Below are 16,908 nucleotides of genomic sequence, written 5' to 3'. Positions count from 1 at the left end.
GCATTAAGAAGCGGGAACTAACGTTGTCTTTGTAGCACCTCATGTGGAGGAGTTGTCACAACAGGGCCGCCCTCCGCCATGACGGGTACCGAGGCGGACGTGGAGGCGGGTTCAGCCCCTCCGCCATGACAGGTGCCGAGGCGGAAGGCGTAGCTCCGCCTCCCGTGACGTATGGGGGGGCCGGAGGGCGGCTGCGCGCGGCCTTGTTTGCGACGTGGAGCCCGGCGGTGCGCAGGCGCGGGCCCGCCCTCCCATCCGCGCAGAGCCGAGCCCGAGGCCGCCGGCCCCGCCGCCGGGGAGCGGGCTCTGAGGGCGGGTCGCTCCCCGCCCGCCTCTGTGCTTGTGGCCCGGTGCCGCCGCCTCCGCGCGGGGCCGGGCAGCGCGGAGGATGAGCTGGTTCAACGCCTCGCAGCTGTCCAGCTTCGCCAAGCAGGCGCTGTCGCAGGCCCAGAAGTCCATCGACCGGGTGCTGGACATCCAGGCCGAGGAGAGCCCCTGGCCCGACGCCGTCATCCCCGACTACGGCGACGGTAAGCGTGGGCGACGGCGGACGGCCCTTGCCGTGCCCCCTGCCCCCCGTGTGGGGCGGGCTGAGCCGCCTCGCCTCACGGCCCTTGCAGCGGGGTTGGCCGGGGCGGCGCCTTCCCCTCACCCTCTTCCTCCGGCCCCCTCCTGTCTCTCCCCCTAAACCCGGGGCGGGGGTTACACTTGTGGAGGTTTAACCGGCCCTCCCTGCCCAGAGCCTGCTCAGCGACGTGTGTGGTACTTCTCGTTCCCCCTTACAGGCGAGGGAGGCGTAACACTGACAAAAAGCTGAGGAAGCCTCAGCAGCACACACGGTACCTGATTGTTGTCACCAGTGTCGTGCTTTTATCGCATGGGTAGCGCTGCGCTTCATACCCCTGTTTCTCAAGGCGTTATTTTTTGCCGAGGTGGTAAATCGGTGTTAAAACCCGCTCAGTTAATAAAAAAGGGGAAATTATGTTATTTCTGAGGTATGCATGGGTTTTCTCTTTGTGACAGGAAGAACAGAGTAGAACACAGTCAGGTCTGTGTAAGCCAAGTGAAATTTCCACTCTGGTGTTAAGGTCATAATCCTCCAACATCTGTTGAGAGGAATGTGTTGGTGGAAAAATTGTCACAGTTTGATTATGAGGAAGTGACTCTGTTGTACGTGGACTAATGTAGAACCTGAAAGAATGGTCAGTCCTAAATTGCTGTTTGGAAATGGAAGAGCAAAAAGGAGCCTTCACGTTAGAAATTTTTTCCCCATAAATAATACCTTAAAGGTAAGAATGAATAAAGAAGAGGCTGAGATACTAAGTCATCTAGAATCAGCGTTCTTACTGCAACTACATCTGGAAGAACTGTATGTGTTTGTAGTAGGGGGTTATTTCCAGGTGTACCCACAGCAGAGTTAGATTTCTGAAAATCGAAAGCTGTAACAGTTGAAAGTGGTTTCTAGGTTGGTTGCCCAGTAAAGCATAGGGTCAGTTTTGCATGTCTTCGTCCCTTTGTGGGAGCAAGGGCTCGGCAGTCACTTACTTAGTCCAGTGTCATTGTAAATTACAGGGATTGTTTATAGATGTCTGTGTTGTGCTTAGTTTCTTAAAACCTTAAACTTGTCAAAGCTGTTTTTTAATTTAATTTGTATCTTAGTATTTATAGTAGTTCTGTAATTCATAAGGAAAGCAGCAAAGACCAGCCTGCATCTTCAGGGAAAATGTGTTTGTTTTTAAAAGAAGTAAAAATATTTTCTGATTGATACAGTTCATTACAGGGCTTTTTCCTGAACCTATTGAATCATGGACAAGGTAGTAATAAGTCATATGTTTGTAGTATTTTTGGCAATGAGAGCAGTAGTTTTCTGCATTTCAGATCTTCAGGCCAATAGGTATCAACAGTTTTTGAAAGTGGTAGTCTGCTTTAAATATTATACCTCAATGTTTCTTAATAGAGGCTGCTGTATAAAGTAAGCTTGTTTTTAAATAGCCTGAAATAGTTATGTTATCCAGATTATGTCTGTAGGTACAAAATCACATTGGATATTATTTCTGGATTTATTTTTCTTACTTGGGATGCTACTGAAATTTGGTGATGAAATTCTTACTGTCCTTGCAGGTTTTTTACAACTTGTCAACAGCAAGAAATATGATAATAGTAACTAACTGTTAGCTTTGTTTTAGAGCAGCTTCAGAACTAATCAATTCAGTATTTCTCCACAGGAGAAGAAGAAAACTATCATCTTATCTGGGCTGCTGACAATGTGTATTGTCAGCTTCAGGCTGTTGCTTGGTGTGTGAGGAAAAATATGAAGCCTGTCACAAACTGAAAGGGCAAGAACGCTTCTTATAGTGTAAATTCTACAAATATTTAAACCTTTTTTCCCCTGTTTTCTGTAATGATGTGTGAAGTGTTTGTCTGTGTTATACTGGCAGATAACTTTTTTAAGACCTAGTAATTGTTTCTTCCTTTTGTAATCTATATAATTCTCTACTTCTAAACTACAGTTTTTCAAATTGTTTTGCCCAGCCTCCTCTCACTATAGGAAGCAGGAGGCCATATTTCCTTTCCCTTGTTCTCTTCCCAAAAGAAATGCTACCTTTTTATGCCTGAATAGGCTTCAGACTTGCCCCTATAGCTTTCAGAATGCTGCATGGGCTCATTTCCCCTCCCCAGACATTTCTCTCAGCCTTCTTTCTGAAATTCTCACTCTTGGATTTACTGGAATAATCTGTGTATTGTTTCTTTCTGCCTTTGCTCCAAGTTACTGTTTGACAGGGAGAGAGCAAGTTGGTTCCATTCAGGTGCTCCTACGTTCTAGAGGTGTCTGTGTCCACCTTAATTCTTAGAATTACTTCATGTCTCCCTTAAGCTTCTTTTGCTTTGTCTAAAAATCAGTTCCAAGCTTTGTAAGGAAGTAGTAACAAAAAAGATGTTGTTTGTGATCATGTATAATATTCACTTTAAGTTATATGATATTGAAATTTTTTTTTCTGAACTGTTGCATCTAAAAAACAAATATTGAAAAATAATTCATTTTAAGTGTTCTTGGTCTATCTCTTTTTTATTGTTTTAGGAACAAATTCTCTCATAAGTGGAGGATGGGATACATCTTCCTGGGGCTTAAGTTCGAATACAGAACCACAGAATCAGCCAATATCACCAACAGCAATCACTAAGCCAGTGAGGAGGACGGTAGTAGATGAATCTGAAAACTTCTTCAGTGCCTTTCTCTCTCCGACAGACGTTCAGAGTATACAGAAAAATCCAGTGGTGTCCAAACCTCCAGCCAAATCACAGCATCCCAAAGAGGAGGTGAAAAGCACTTTAAAGGAGTCTCAACACCCCAGTCAGCTGGAAGTACCAGAGACAACAGAGGCAGAAGTGAAGGATTCCTCTGTACCTGGCCTGGTGGACTTGAAAAACCTCGATATTCCCATGGAGAAACTAGAAGAGAATTCTGTGCTTAAATCTAATACCAAGCCTAAAGAAAGCACAAATGAAGTTACTGACAAAAAGGTGTCTGCTCTAAATTTGGAAGTACCTGGAGATGCTCTTAATGAAAAATCCAGTGTAGGAGGGGATGGGACGGGAGGTGCACCGGATAGCACTTCGCAGCCTCTTAATGCAGGTACAAAAGACATGGGTTTGGAAACTAAGGAGCGAAAGACTGAGGACAGGCAGAGCAATACACCATCACCTCCAATTAGCACTTTCTCCTCGGGGACATCCACAACTAGTGATATTGAAGTTCTGGACCATGAAAGTGTAATAAGTGAGAGCTCAGTAAGTTCAAGACAAGAAGCTGCAGATTCAAAATCCAGTCTTCATCTAATGCAAACATCATTTCAGCTTTTATCTACATCTGCCTGTGCAGATTATAATCGTTTAGATGACTTTCAAAAAATGACCGAGAGCTGCTGCTCTTCTGATGCTTTTGAAAGAATTGATTCATTTAGCGTACAGTCTTTAGATAGTAGAAGTGTAAGCGAAATAAATTCAGATGATGAGTTACCAGGCAGGGCTTCTGCGTCAGCATCTGTCGCTGTCAGTCCTTCTGCGCCAAAGACAGAAACGGTTGATGCCCTTAAAAATAAATCTGAAAACTTGAATGACACTCCTGTTTTACATGCTGAGGAAGCAGAGATGGAAGAGAGTGGGAGAAGCGCGACCCCTGTTAATTCTGAGCAGCCAGATGTTTTGGTTGCTACTGCGCAAACTGTTGAAGAACAGATTGTGAAAGAGGAGACTGAGCCACAGCAGGATGCTGTTGAAAAATTGTTAGAAGACGACGCTGAAAAGCAAGACCTTAAAAAGGTAACTGTAAAATGTTTTTTGCAAGCACACCCTTTAATTACAAATGAAACTCCTATCATCTCCTTATATAGGTGTTAGCTTCTCCTTATTTGAATGAATTAGTTGATGCAGAACTACCTTACCTTGTAGAAGACTGTCCTTGATCTTCTGCAGTGGAAGAATACTGGTGAAATTTGTGGCCAAATAATTTTGGGTTTCACTTAATCCACCTAGTTACCATTATTGCGAATTGTGAGTAGTGTTAGCAAACAGAAAGCCTTGATATGTCAAATGTGTAATTTTAATTGGTGTAATTTTTTTTTTCTGTGAAAGGTGTAAGAGATTCCTTGAAGTATTTTGATTTGAATTATGGAACCACAAGCCTTTAGTGTTTCAGCAATAGTCAAGATAATATTTTGCAAGCATTTTTTTTCCATAGACTTGCAAACTGTCAAAATTTGTTTACATTCCAGGAGCGTTATTCATATTCTTTGAGGATCGCAGTAGTTAGTGTAAATATGTCCTTTTTACTAGATAAATTAACGTCTGGGTTTAGCAGAAATAATCTTTACGTAAAAAGAAGGGTTTTTAATGAAGGTAAGCTTAGTTATGGATAGTGAATAGATTAAAAGAAACTTGTATGGCTAGTTTAAATAAATGAAATGACTATAAATGTGGCGAAGTAGGATACTCAAGCGTATGGAAGGCTAAACTGGAGCTTTGAAGCAGTGTGTTTTGTCCAGTTCTGCCAGTGTATTGTGTGCGCCATCTTTTTTCAATTCCTTTGTCACCTTCCTGTCCCTCTATTCTTGTTTTTAATTTCTGAGCTTTTTTAATTTCTGAGCTCTTTTGACATGTGTTTTGCTCTGTTTCTTTGCGTTTTGCTTTGCTCATAGTCTATGTGCTTAATGTGTGATGTAGATGGGCCCTATTCATGGCCTTGCCCTGTAGGCCTGTTTGTGAATCTGGTGACGTTTCTGATAGTAATAAGGGAAAAGCCATTGCTTATGGGAGTTCATAAAACCCCAATGTAATCTGTGCTTTAAGGAAAGCATTTTTTTGTGTAAATCGTACAGAATGTCAGTGTAAATTCCTTAGGGAACTCCAAAGCCATGGACTGTTAGCCATAAGTTTTCCTAACTGAAATGGTTATACATTGTGGGAAATAGTGATAATGGACTACAGCAAATTTTGTCTTTCATGGGCTGTGTTGAGCTACACTTACAGAATCTGTTTCATTTGTTTGTATGTTTGGGTTATTTCTCTGTATTTAGCTTTCCAAAATCTGGTTTTAAGAAATGATTTTGATGATGTGAGCTAAGAGCTCTTCACCCTGCCTGAAAGTTTTCTTCCCTCATCTGATGCTGTTTTGCTGCTTTGTGCTAATATTTCTTAATGGTTAGTGTTAGCTATAGTTTTATAGGCTATCAGCTCTCTTTAAAAACTTCATTTATGATTAAATATAACTGTTGATGATTTTGTTGAGGAACTTATCTAAGCCACATGTGCTTACTTAGTGGGATTTCTACACCTGTAGAAAACAGGTGTCTTGTGTTTAGAGATTGCTTAGCTCTAAATTTATGTGGCAGAAACATGGTAATCTTCATTGACTTTTACCTCAAATTCCTAAAAACATTGACAAGTTCAGTTTTAAATAGTGTTGGGAGGGAATGGTGGGGGGAAGGGGAAGCCTGCCCCTCTTGTGTTTTAATTGTCCCATTCATCTGATCTTTATCTGTAAAAACATTGTCCAGATGATTGATTCATTAACTGAGAAACTGGAGAAGAGGGAAATACAGTTATTAAGTACTAGTAAAGAAAAGGCGCGCCTGGAAGAAGCTTATGATAACCTAAAAGAGTAAGTATGAAAATATACACGGTAGTGGGTGTAACTGTAACTTTAATGTAATACAATCAGTAGACAATATTGTAAAACAAGTAGCTTTATAGCTAGAACAAAGGTTGCAAGGGATGTGCACTGTTTGGCAAAGGTGGAAATAATGATTGCATGTGCTGTGATGGTATTTTTTTAAAGACACATTATTTCTTGGGGCCAAAATCTCTTTTGGGAAGAGGCTGGTGAAAGATTTTTCAGTAAGCAAGCGGTAAATCATAAACAGACATGTAGAGTCAGACTTAGTTATTAATAAAGATCTTTGTTAGAAGACTGGATTCAGCTATTAAGGGAGCCTGACTTTTCTGATACAGATGGATGAACTTGATTTACTAAGTAATTTGCTGACTGAAGTGTAGGCAGTGAAAGTGTGGTTGAAGGGCTGGTTGTAGGGAAAAACCTGAATTTGTTATTTAATTCAGTTAAAAGGGGAAAAAAAAGTTGGATTTACCCATTTACTGATCAAATAATCAAGTTTAAAATTTTTCAGATTATATGTGAAGTCATTATTTAATGACTAAATTGATCTTAACTTAAAAATACATTTAGTCATTTGCCCTGTATATAATGCAGACTATGGTTGATCAGAAAGAACTTGATTAAGGGGTAAAACATTTAAGGTAAATCAAGCATTTCATTGTTTTCATGGGTAAATTACTGAATTAATAAAGATCTTTGAGTGCTTCTAATATGGATGTGTTTTTTTCAACTTGTGGTTAACGTGTGTAAAATAAAAAAACCAACGGCAAAAAAAAAACCAAAAAACCACATTTTAAAAGCATTTAAGACAACCTGTTGCAAACTGCTTGGAATGTCACGTAACTATGCAACTGTTCTGAAATATTAATTTTAAATGTAGTGAAATGTTTAGAATGAAAGAAGAGAGCAGTAGCCTTTCATCTCTTAAAGAGGAGTTTGCGCAGCGAATTGCGGATGCTGAAAAGAAGCTCCAGCTAGCCTGCAAAGAAAGAGATGCAGCTAAAAAGGTAATTTGGCTTTTAGTGAAATGAATGTTTATTATTTTAGAACACAGTTACATTTCTTGAGATTCATAAAAATTAAGCTAGGAAAAAGCATGAGACTGACAGGTGCCATCTCGTGGTATTAGTAACTGTCATAAGCTGATTCTGGCCTCCCAGGCTCCTTGTTATCTCCTTGTGTTGACACATGTATTCTTGCAGCCATGTTGTGAACCAAGTTAGGGAACTCATTTACGTTAAAGTTAGTCTGGTTTGGAGGGGAAAAAAGAAGTCTGCAGCAACAAAGTTTATGGAGTTTAAATGTTCTTGACACGCTATCACAGCATTACATTTCTCTAGCTCTCTGCAAAAAGTAAACTCAAATCTGTAACTGGAAAAAAACTTCTCACAGTTGTTTTGTCACTGTATGTGTTACTGTGTTGGCACAGTAGTTAAACTGAAATAGAAAAATTATCTGATACCTGTGTGTGACAGTAATGGTTAGTTTTAAAGTGTAGAAAGTGAAATGGAAGAAGGAGTTGGAACAAGTTGTACAGAGAATTTATGGGGTCTCAGTCCTTGGAGGTTTTTAAAACTTCATGGAATAAGGCTCTGAGCAATCTGATTTGATCAGATAATCTCCAGAGTTCCCTTCCAACCTAAACTATTTTCAGAGGAAAGCCTTTTGAGAGGAAGTGGAGAAGAAAAAGGTGATCAGTGTAACCTACTGTGCATTTATCCATAAATGTATTTTAATAAGTGGTCTTCAGTATTGTGTCCTATTATTTAGGAAGTAAAGACTGTTAAAGAAGAACTGGCTACTAGACTTAATACTAATGAAACTGCTGAATTACTGAAAGAAAAAGAAGAGCAAATCAAAGGATTAATGGAGGAAGGTAAGAATTAAAAAAATAATAAAAATTTGTAGACTAATTTGAAATGTACTGCTTTCACACGTGAGCCGCCTTTATGTGGGGGGAAAAAAACCCTGTCGTTTGAAGCATGTTTTATGTTTCTGAACATTTAAACCATTTAGTTAATAGCAAAGAGCAACAGGAGGGATCAGTCAAATAGAGATAGCTGGAGGGGTACTTTCTGCAGCATGCATTAAAAGGTGCTGTGAGCTAAAACTAGCGTGCAGTGCAACGCTCCATGTTCCATTCAGCAGAAGTCTGACTAGGGCATTGTTCAAGGCGTTTCTGCAGTGTCTCCATTACTAATTTTGAAAGTAAAATATAGTTACTAAATGGACAGGCCATTTCCCACCCCACCCCCCCACCCCCCCCCCCCCACCCCCCCCCCCCCCGATATGATGAGCTGATTTGCTTTACTTTCAAAGCCTTTCACTGCCTGTCCTATCTCACTATAGCTTAGTGTAGCAAGGTCATCTCAGGATAAGGTAGATTTAAAACTTAAGATCTTGCATGAAAAAATGTAAGAGTAAGTATTTTGATATATTATTTTCACGGGACTGAAGAGCAGGGTGAGGCATGAATAGAGGCGGTTCATAGAGTAACAGCAATATACACTAGCTTTATGTTTATTTTCTTCACAGGAGAAAAGCTTTCCAAACAGCAGCTGCATAATTCCAACATTATTAAGAAATTAAGAGCCAAGGAGAAAGAAAGAGAAAATATTAACACAAAACAGAACAAAAAGATTAAGGAATTGGAAGAGGAGTTGCAGCATTTAAAACAGGTAAGTTTTTTTTTTTTTAAAAAAGCATTTTATATTAGCTGCAGAGTAGCCTTTTGAGGAGGCTCTAGATAGACTGATTTTTTTTATTTTTTATTATTTTCTGAGAGACTTCTCTGTCATATTATTGGAACACTGAGATGTGATTTCCAGGTGTATTCTCAGAGCAGTTGACAACTGTAGTCGGGTATCTCTCCAGCTGCTTGTTTGTACTTGCACTGCCTGTTATCAGGTGGGCTGACCAAATTCAGTTCACTAAATATTTATTGGAAGACCTGTACCAGCAAAATTTGGGCAGTTTTTTTTTGCTCAGTTAGTGATTGAATCAAGACCTTAGAGGCAGCAGACCCAGTACGAAGAAGTATGTGAAACTGTGGTGAAGAGCCCCCTCCTCTGGGGGAGGTGGGGGAGCAAAACCTTTCTCTTTTGGGGAAGTGTTAGATCGGTTTAGTTGTTTTGTGTAACTTCATCCTGAATTGGTGGCCACAGTTGTCATTGTCCTCAGATGGCATTGTCTACCCCATGTACTGGGACTGGTCTCATGCTGCTTTTTTGCACTCTAATAGGTGCTTGATGGCAAGGAAGACCTTGAGAAGCAGCATCGAGACAGCATTAAACAACTGAACAGTGTTGTAGAGCGACAAGAAAAGGATCTTGCTAAACTTCAGGCAGAAGTGGAAGACCTTGAAGAACGAAACAGAAGTGTCCAGGCAGCACTTGACAGTGCATACAAGTAAGCAGATATTTGTGTGCCTGTCTTCCACCATACATTCAGCTTCTGTGTCTGTTTCTTGTGCAGTGCTTGTGAAATGTAACAAAGTTATTTGTGAAGTCACTGTTGGCATAGTATAAACTGTAAGAAGTCTTTTTTTTTTTTTTTCTCCTCCCCAGGGAACTTGCAGATCTTCATAAAGCTAATGCTACAAAGGACAGCGAGGCACAAGAAGCAGCCCTAAGTCGGGAAATGAAGGCAAAAGAAGAGCTTGGGTTAGCTCTGGAGAAGGCCCAGGATGAGGCACGGCAGCAACAAGAAGCCTTGGCAATTCAGGTGGTTCTTAAATGCAGTGAATAAAACTTGTACATTGAAAAAGTGAATGTACTCCAATGGTGTGTGCATCTGGCATAATGAACCAGATGCAGGGTAAGGTGGAACTCATTTTTATGTACTTAGCAAATACCCAATGGATTTCTTTCCTGTGAACTTGTTCAGTCTTTAGTGGTAGTTGTGCTAAGCTTTAAAATTTTAATTTTATTTTAAAAATACTTTTAATTTCACTTACCTAAATAAAGTGATTTTTGACAGGCTCTGTGTTAAGTTTGTAGTGCTCTTACCATGATGCAAAGTTCAAGAAGTTTAGTTGGACAAAATTTTAGTGATAGATAAATGAGTGTAACTATTTGTGTGCATGCAAAACTCAAGCCTTTAATCTGTAAACAGATGTACCCTGTCTAACAGTGTTTAAAAATGGTATAGGACTGTAGCAATTCATAGGTGGTACTATAACTTTCGGCAAGAGATTAGTGACGATGTCTTGTTTATTTAGGTGGCAGACCTGAGGCTAGCGCTGCAACGTGCAGAACAGCAGGCAGCAAGAAAAGAAGACTATTTACGCCAGGAAATAAGTGAACTACAACAGGTACTATAGCAAATAGATGATGCCAACTTGCATCTGCAAGGAGGGCTTCTAAGAACTGAAAATGAAATGCTAGCATGACATTAATAGCCTGAAAGAGAGGTTTGTTTTCCTGGTTACCTGTGGTATTTGTCCTGTGTAGAACAACAATGAAAATATTAAAAGAAGTGTTTTTTTAATCACATACTGAAAACAAAATCATAATTTTTATGATACCTTTTAAATGGAATGCTATCCTTTTAGTGTAAGAAAAAGTACAGCCATTAAGTTTGTGATAGTCCTCTAAAGTTGCTAGAAAATATATTTTAAATGACTCTTCAGCTGCTTCTTAAAAATATTTTTCTTGTTCTTAAGGTCCAGAAGATAGATTGTTGCCAAAATGTTTCAAGTGATGTCCAGAGGGCTCTTGAAATGTAAATTACTGGGTGTTACTGTCATGTATCTAAAAATGTTAGGCCCTTATCTTGAAATTTCACACTTTACTGTGAGTCTGAACGTATGAATTTCGGAATGTAAAACAGCTATGTGTTTAGCTGAATTCTGTATTAATGTTTTAATCCATCATATGATTTTAAAGCTTAATTGTATTTAATTTGTGATTTCAGAGACTCCAAGAAGCAGAGAGCCGGAACCAGGAACTAAGTCAAAGTGTTACATCTGCTACACGGCCACTTCTCCGGCAGATAGAAAATCTGCAAGCCACACTGGGAGCGCAGACCTCTGCGTGGGAAAAATTGGAAAAGAACCTTTCTGACAGACTTGGTAAGATGATTTTAGCTTTTACTGAACAGTGAGGCTCTCGATGAAGATGTGAGATGGCTGACGGTAAATGAGAAGGGCTTGACGCTTGCCTAAAACATAGATGGTGGGTCAGGAGAGATAAGCACAAAATTCTTTCCTGTAAGGAAATGGTAGGTGGGATATTCTACCAAGGTTCTTGGACAGGTAATTCACTGATACTCGTTAAAACATAGTGTAACATAAGATTGCAAGACAGAGGTGTTAAGGTGTACATGTCTTTACGGAATCTGAAGGTAGGATGGACATGGAGATGCTGAAAGTACACCAGCATTTTCAGTTGTCAAGCCTGATGCTTAGATTCCATATTGTAAAGGTTGGAATAATTTACTTACCTAACTGCATTGGTAATGAGACATATATTTGTTGATACAGTAGTAGTCTCTTATTTTGAATGAAAAGTGCATAAAATGCCCAAGGTGGACCCAGAGAAATTGCTTCCTTTCTGGAGGCAATCTGTAATTGTATATTGCATTCTGAAAGAGTATCAAGTCTCCTTGTTCTGCATTGCTTTGTTCCTCTAACTGTATGGTGGAAAATATTTAATTTCCTTTACAACAGAAAATAGTTCTGGGTTGGGTGGGTTTTTTTGGTTGTTTGCTTGCTTGTTTTGTTTTTTAGAAAGAAAAATTAGTTTAAACTAAAATCTCAAATAATAATTGGCCCATGTTATAGATGTTTGATCAAAAAAGTTAAATTCCGTGTTTTTCCTTAATATTAGGTGAATCTCAAACTCTTTTAGCAGCAGCTGCTGAGCGAGAACGGGCTGCTACAGAAGAACTTCTTTCTAATAAAATTCAGATGTCTTCTACTGAATCTCAGAATAGTCTTTTAAGGCAAGAAAATACACGCCTTCAGGCTCAGCTAGAAGTGGAGAGAAACAGATTGAAGAAAATGGAAAATGAAAACAGTAGGTGAGTTGCGTTTTTGGTTAACAGTGTCTCTTTAAAATTGTAGTGAGATGGAGTAAGCTGTCTCTTATGTAACTGTCTGCAGCAGACCTCTTTGCAAGTTGGAAGACTTGATTCTTTTGAGTGTTGGTATGACTGTGCAAAATGATGACAGCTGTTGATAAAAGTTGTCCAACTTGTTAGGGTTATTTTGTTTCATGCTAAAGATTGAAGCATTTTACTTTCATAATGTTTTAAAGCCCTGAAGCTATGTTTGTTTTAAAAGTATATGAATCTAAAGTAAACACAGAATACATATTTACTGACTTTCTCTACCTCTTTCTTTCCTCAATGTAGGTATGAGGTTGAACTAGAAGGGCTCAAAGATGAGTATGCAAAAACCTTGGAAGACGCAAAGAAAGAAAAGGTATTGCCTACTTCAGCTTTCAGCTGTATTATCGTTGAAGTCTGAGCTAGCAGGAGGTTAACAACCTGTATTTGTTTTTGTAGACACTGCTAGCTACTCAGTTAGAAATGGAGAAGATGAAAGTTGAACAGGAAAGAAAGAAGGCAATTTTCGTGCAAGAAGCAGCAAAGGAAAAGGTACCAAAACCTAACATTTCTGTTCAATCTTATTGATACTATCATTATTTTAGTAGATATCTAGAACCTGAAACTGTCACAAGCAACAAAGTGGACTTAGAGCAGTGCAGTACATACTGTCAGCCTAGGCGTTAGGAACTTGGCTTTTTCTTTATTGTGTGAAATAAGTGCTTGTGTGGTACTCAACTGAAGTGAGTCTTGAGTAATAGTCTATTTAACCTGAGAAGAGATAAATAATGGATAATGATTGTTTTAATCTTCTTCTGATTTTTTTTTTAATGCTCTTGGATTCTTTTTCTTCTGAAGCTACTTGTTTTCTTTGGTTAGACTACTAGCATTGCTTCCACTGAATTCCTGTTTGTGTTTCACATGACTGTGTGTAATGTACCACATGCTTTCCAGCTTAAGTCACAAGTCTCAGAACAGTAATGGATAGTCAGTAACTTTGTTACTGCTAATTAGCAGTTGGTATTCAAGTAAAACTGTTTCTATTACTGGTTTCTTAACCATCTCCAGTTCTAAAGTCTAGCTGCTTTATCTTTTGGAGGTTAGCATACTTTCAGATGCTGCCTGTAAAAAGAGGTCAGTCTGTCTGGGAGGTATGTCAGGTATTAGCATGTGAGAAATCTCAAAATTGAATTCATACACTTTGTTTAAAAAAAAAAAGTATTAACATGCATTCTAAAAAGAGACATACTTCTGGGTTTAGGATATTCTTCCTGTGATACATTTGGGAATACAAAACTGCCTCTGAATCTCCCTTGGCTACTTGAAAGAGAAATTCTTATGGTGTAATTTGCAACTTCTGTCTTTGTTTCCTGAAAAGTTTGAGGACTTGAACATAGGCCAGAAGTGTTAGTAGCACAGTAATTCTTCATTGTTGAACTTTCATATATTTTAGGGGTGGGGGAAGGGGAAAGGTTATCTGTCACATTGTGTGCTATAGTTGTTGGTGGAAAAGGGCGATCTGTTCTTTACAGAATCTGTCTTTCACCGTCTTGTAAACTGTTTTTATCTAACTGGTGGTGTGGTGTGTTGGTGTGTTTTGTTTTATGGTGTTTTGTTTTTTGGTTTTTTTAAGGATCGGAAGTCATTTACGGTTGAAACTGTTTCAAGTACTCCAACTATGTCACGCTCTAGTTCCATAAGTGGAGTTGACATGGCAGGTCTTCAGACATCTTTCCTCTCACAGGTATCATATATCGGTTATACTGGCTTCTTTTTTTTTTGACTGCTTTTTTTCCTCTTCAGGAAGTCTTATTAATGTACAAAATGACTCTTCAAGAGTATATTGGCCTTAGACGAGGTAATTCCTATGCAGAAACTTCTAAAACTTGCTTACAAGATGTCCGATTGTAAAGCCTCTGTGAAAGGCAGGGTAAAACTACAATTTTTATTGCAGAGTAATATATACATGTATTGGTGCTGAGTTTACATGTCTAATTTCATCTAGAAGAATTGAATAACACTAGTAGGAGTCAAATCAATTAATTTATTTTTACTAGCAATCCTGGTTTAGGGCACAATCCTGCTTCCTAGGCAGTATCATTGACTGTTGTGGTCTGTGTGAAGTCTGCTGCTTTCCTATGGGTATGGTTATTGATGTCCAAGTTAAATGACAGTTATATAGGTGACATGAGGACTTGCCAGTAAGGAGCTATCTTGAATTGTACCTATTCTCCTTAAGCTTTTGTTTTAAAAACAAACTTTAAGCATTGAAATGCTTGCCTAGTAAAAGTATAATTTTAAATCTTAAATGAAATAATACTTTGCAAGAGGGAAGATTCCAGAGGGTGCACACTTTTGTCTAATTTTCAGCTTTTCTAACCTTTTGTTTGTAGGATGATCCTCATGATCACTCATTTGGGCCGATAGCTACTAGTGGGAGCAATCTTTATGATGCTATAAGGATGGGAGCAGGTTCAAGTATAATTGAAAACCTTCAATCACAGCTAAAACTAAGAGAAGGAGAGATTTCACATTTGCAGGTACTGTAGTTTATATAACCAAACACAGCATTTATAAGTAAATACTAATGCAATCAATATTATATTCATATTTCATATTCCATATAAAATATATGCAATCAATTTTGTATTCAAAAAGCTTGGTCATTCTCCTCACAGCAGAGTGCATTCACTCTTCCCCTTTCATGACAATTCTGTTAACCAGGATAGCCGCTGGAGGTACGTGTAGGGAAAAGCAAGAGAAGGATTTGTTGCTTCCTTTTTTGTTTTGGCAAGGACCTATCCAGAAAACTTAACTTGTCTATCTGAAAAAGGAAAAAACCAAACCACTGATCAGATTTGAGAAGATACAGTGTTTTATAAGTATGGTAAATTCTTTCCTTGTCCTAATTGTTATAAGTGTTTACCTTAGCTGGAAATTGGAAACCTTGAGAAAACTCGATCAATAATGGCAGAAGAACTGGTTAAATTAACAAATCAAAACGATGAACTTGAAGAAAAAGTGAAGGAAATACCAAAATTACGTGCACAGTTAAAGGTAAGTGTATTTCTGTTGTAAATCTGATGTAAAATTGACATATTTGGGGTTTTTTAGGAATACCACTATCAATTTATAATTACATTCAAATCTGTCCCTAATCATAAATGACTGAAGAGCGTGTTTTTTTCTTACATGGTAGAATCTGAAAATGCCTACTCAATGACTAGGTAGTCACTTCAAAATGCAGTTGTTAGAAATGTGTGCTATGTATAAGATTGCACGCTAAATCAGGGAGAGAACATTTTTTTTGTTTCCCTTATTTAAGACACTTTTCTGGAAGTAGCCTTTTTAGTAAAGGGGGTGTTTTGATAAATAGCATGGATTTATGAGAGTGATGCAGAAGCTGAATGAATGTGCAGTAGTGATACAGGTAATAGGACAAATATTTTAATCCTCTGTTTAAGAACTTAAATTGAAATAATGGAAATAGCCTTGGAATAATTTTGGAAATGATCATTGTTGTATAAATACAGAATGTTAAATATCCTGATGAAACATTTCACAAATGGTGCTCATTCCTGGATTAAAACTTACTGCCGTTTGCTAACTGTTTTTAATGCTTATAGCAGTTAAACTTCAAGGTGCTTCAGTACGTCCTCTGAAGCCAGCACTAAATCTTTGTAGTCAAGGTTCTTTGTCTTTGGGATATCTTCCTTTTATATCTAGAGTATAAATCTAGCCATATTCAGAGAGTCAAAGCAAAAAGTATTTTTGAAGAGTTTACCATGTGCTTTATTGTAAAGTGATTATACTTTGATAAAATAATGCTACACTTACTTTCCCTAGTAGTGTAAAACCCTATCCTAGCAGCAACTTTTTTTTAAGTTGAAAGAGTTAAATAACAAACTACATGTCCTTGCAGGATTTGGATCAAAGATACAATACAATTCTTCAGATGTATGGAGAGAAAGCAGAGGAAGCTGAAGAACTCCGACTGGATCTCGAAGATGTGAAAAACATGTACAAGACTCAGATAGATGAACTTTTAAAACAAAGACAAAATTAATTCCTGCTGGAACTCTTAACATTATATGATAACAGATTGTAAAGATAATTGTTTATGTAAATGCTAAATTTAAATGTCTTGTAAAAAAAATAACTGTATTATAGAAAGTGTGACTATATAATAGATTTCATATGTTGGCAAAAAAAATCAATGCTTTAAGTGTCTTGTACTGTCTGCAGTTAAATTATTTGTGCAATATTTAAATTTTTTTCAGTCATCCCTTTGTTTAAGTTTTTGCTAAACGGTGGACCATTTTACTTGTAAACAGTAGCAGAAATGATGATGGTTACCTCATGAGACACCACTGGAAGGCATGAGTTTTACTGAAGCAGCTGTTGATTCATAAACTCTATACCTATGAAAATGAAATCAGAAGTCTTAAGTGTTCTTAATATGAGTTTTTCTAAAATCTCATCAGTTAATTTTTAATAACAAAATAGCAGTGGCTTGCTGTCTGAAGCATAATTGGTGGATATTTTTATGACAGGAAAATCTCGTATTTGTACTCACAGCATCTGAACATGTTAGGATGATAATTCTCTATTCTTAAATCAGATTAGGCTGACTATTTTACGCTAAGTTCTCTAATGCCAAGTGTGAGACTCGGATGAGACTTTAAATT

At 38.3% G+C, this 16,908-nt stretch overlaps 1 protein-coding gene across 2 annotated transcripts; it reads left to right on the top strand.

Moving 5' to 3' along the window:
- Window positions 1-388: 388 nt before the first annotated feature.
- TMF1 (TATA element modulatory factor 1) lies at window positions 389-16,455 on the top strand. 2 transcript variants are annotated; one of them, XM_059823183.1, is made up of 17 exons: window positions 389-530; window positions 3,080-4,320; window positions 6,054-6,157; window positions 7,053-7,179; window positions 7,943-8,048; window positions 8,708-8,850; window positions 9,414-9,580; window positions 9,739-9,895; window positions 10,392-10,484; window positions 11,087-11,243; window positions 12,001-12,193; window positions 12,527-12,596; window positions 12,680-12,772; window positions 13,854-13,964; window positions 14,614-14,760; window positions 15,152-15,277; window positions 16,143-16,455. In XM_059823183.1, exons 1-17 carry the CDS (start codon window positions 389-391, stop codon window positions 16,284-16,286), a joined length of 3,321 nt encoding a protein of 1,106 aa, XP_059679166.1. In that variant the 3' UTR covers window positions 16,287-16,455. The 2 variants fall into 2 exon arrangements, with proteins under 2 accessions (XP_059679166.1, XP_059679167.1); XM_059823184.1 differs by having other exon boundaries at window positions 3,080-4,326.
- The last annotated feature ends 453 nt before the right edge of the window (window positions 16,456-16,908 follow it).

The sequence above is a fragment of the Gavia stellata genome, chromosome 12 (assembly GCF_030936135.1).
Source record: "Gavia stellata isolate bGavSte3 chromosome 12, bGavSte3.hap2, whole genome shotgun sequence".
In the NCBI taxonomy this organism is placed as follows: domain Eukaryota; kingdom Metazoa; phylum Chordata; class Aves; order Gaviiformes; family Gaviidae; genus Gavia; species Gavia stellata.
The sequence above is the reverse complement of the archived record's forward strand: the minus strand, read 5'-3'. Positions and strand labels throughout refer to the sequence as shown.

Bases quoted from the DNA above. Each gene is read 5' to 3' on its own strand.
- TMF1 (XM_059823184.1), top strand. From the start codon at position 389: ATGAGCTGGTTCAACGCCTCGCAGCTGTCCAGCTTCGCCAAGCAGGCG. The intron at 4,327-6,053 runs GTAAAATGTTTT...AACATTGTCCAG, and splicing joins AAGACCTTAAAAAGGTAACT to ATGATTGATTCATTAACTGA. The intron at 9,896-10,391 runs GTGGTTCTTAAA...TTGTTTATTTAG, and splicing joins AAGAAGCCTTGGCAATTCAG to GTGGCAGACCTGAGGCTAGC.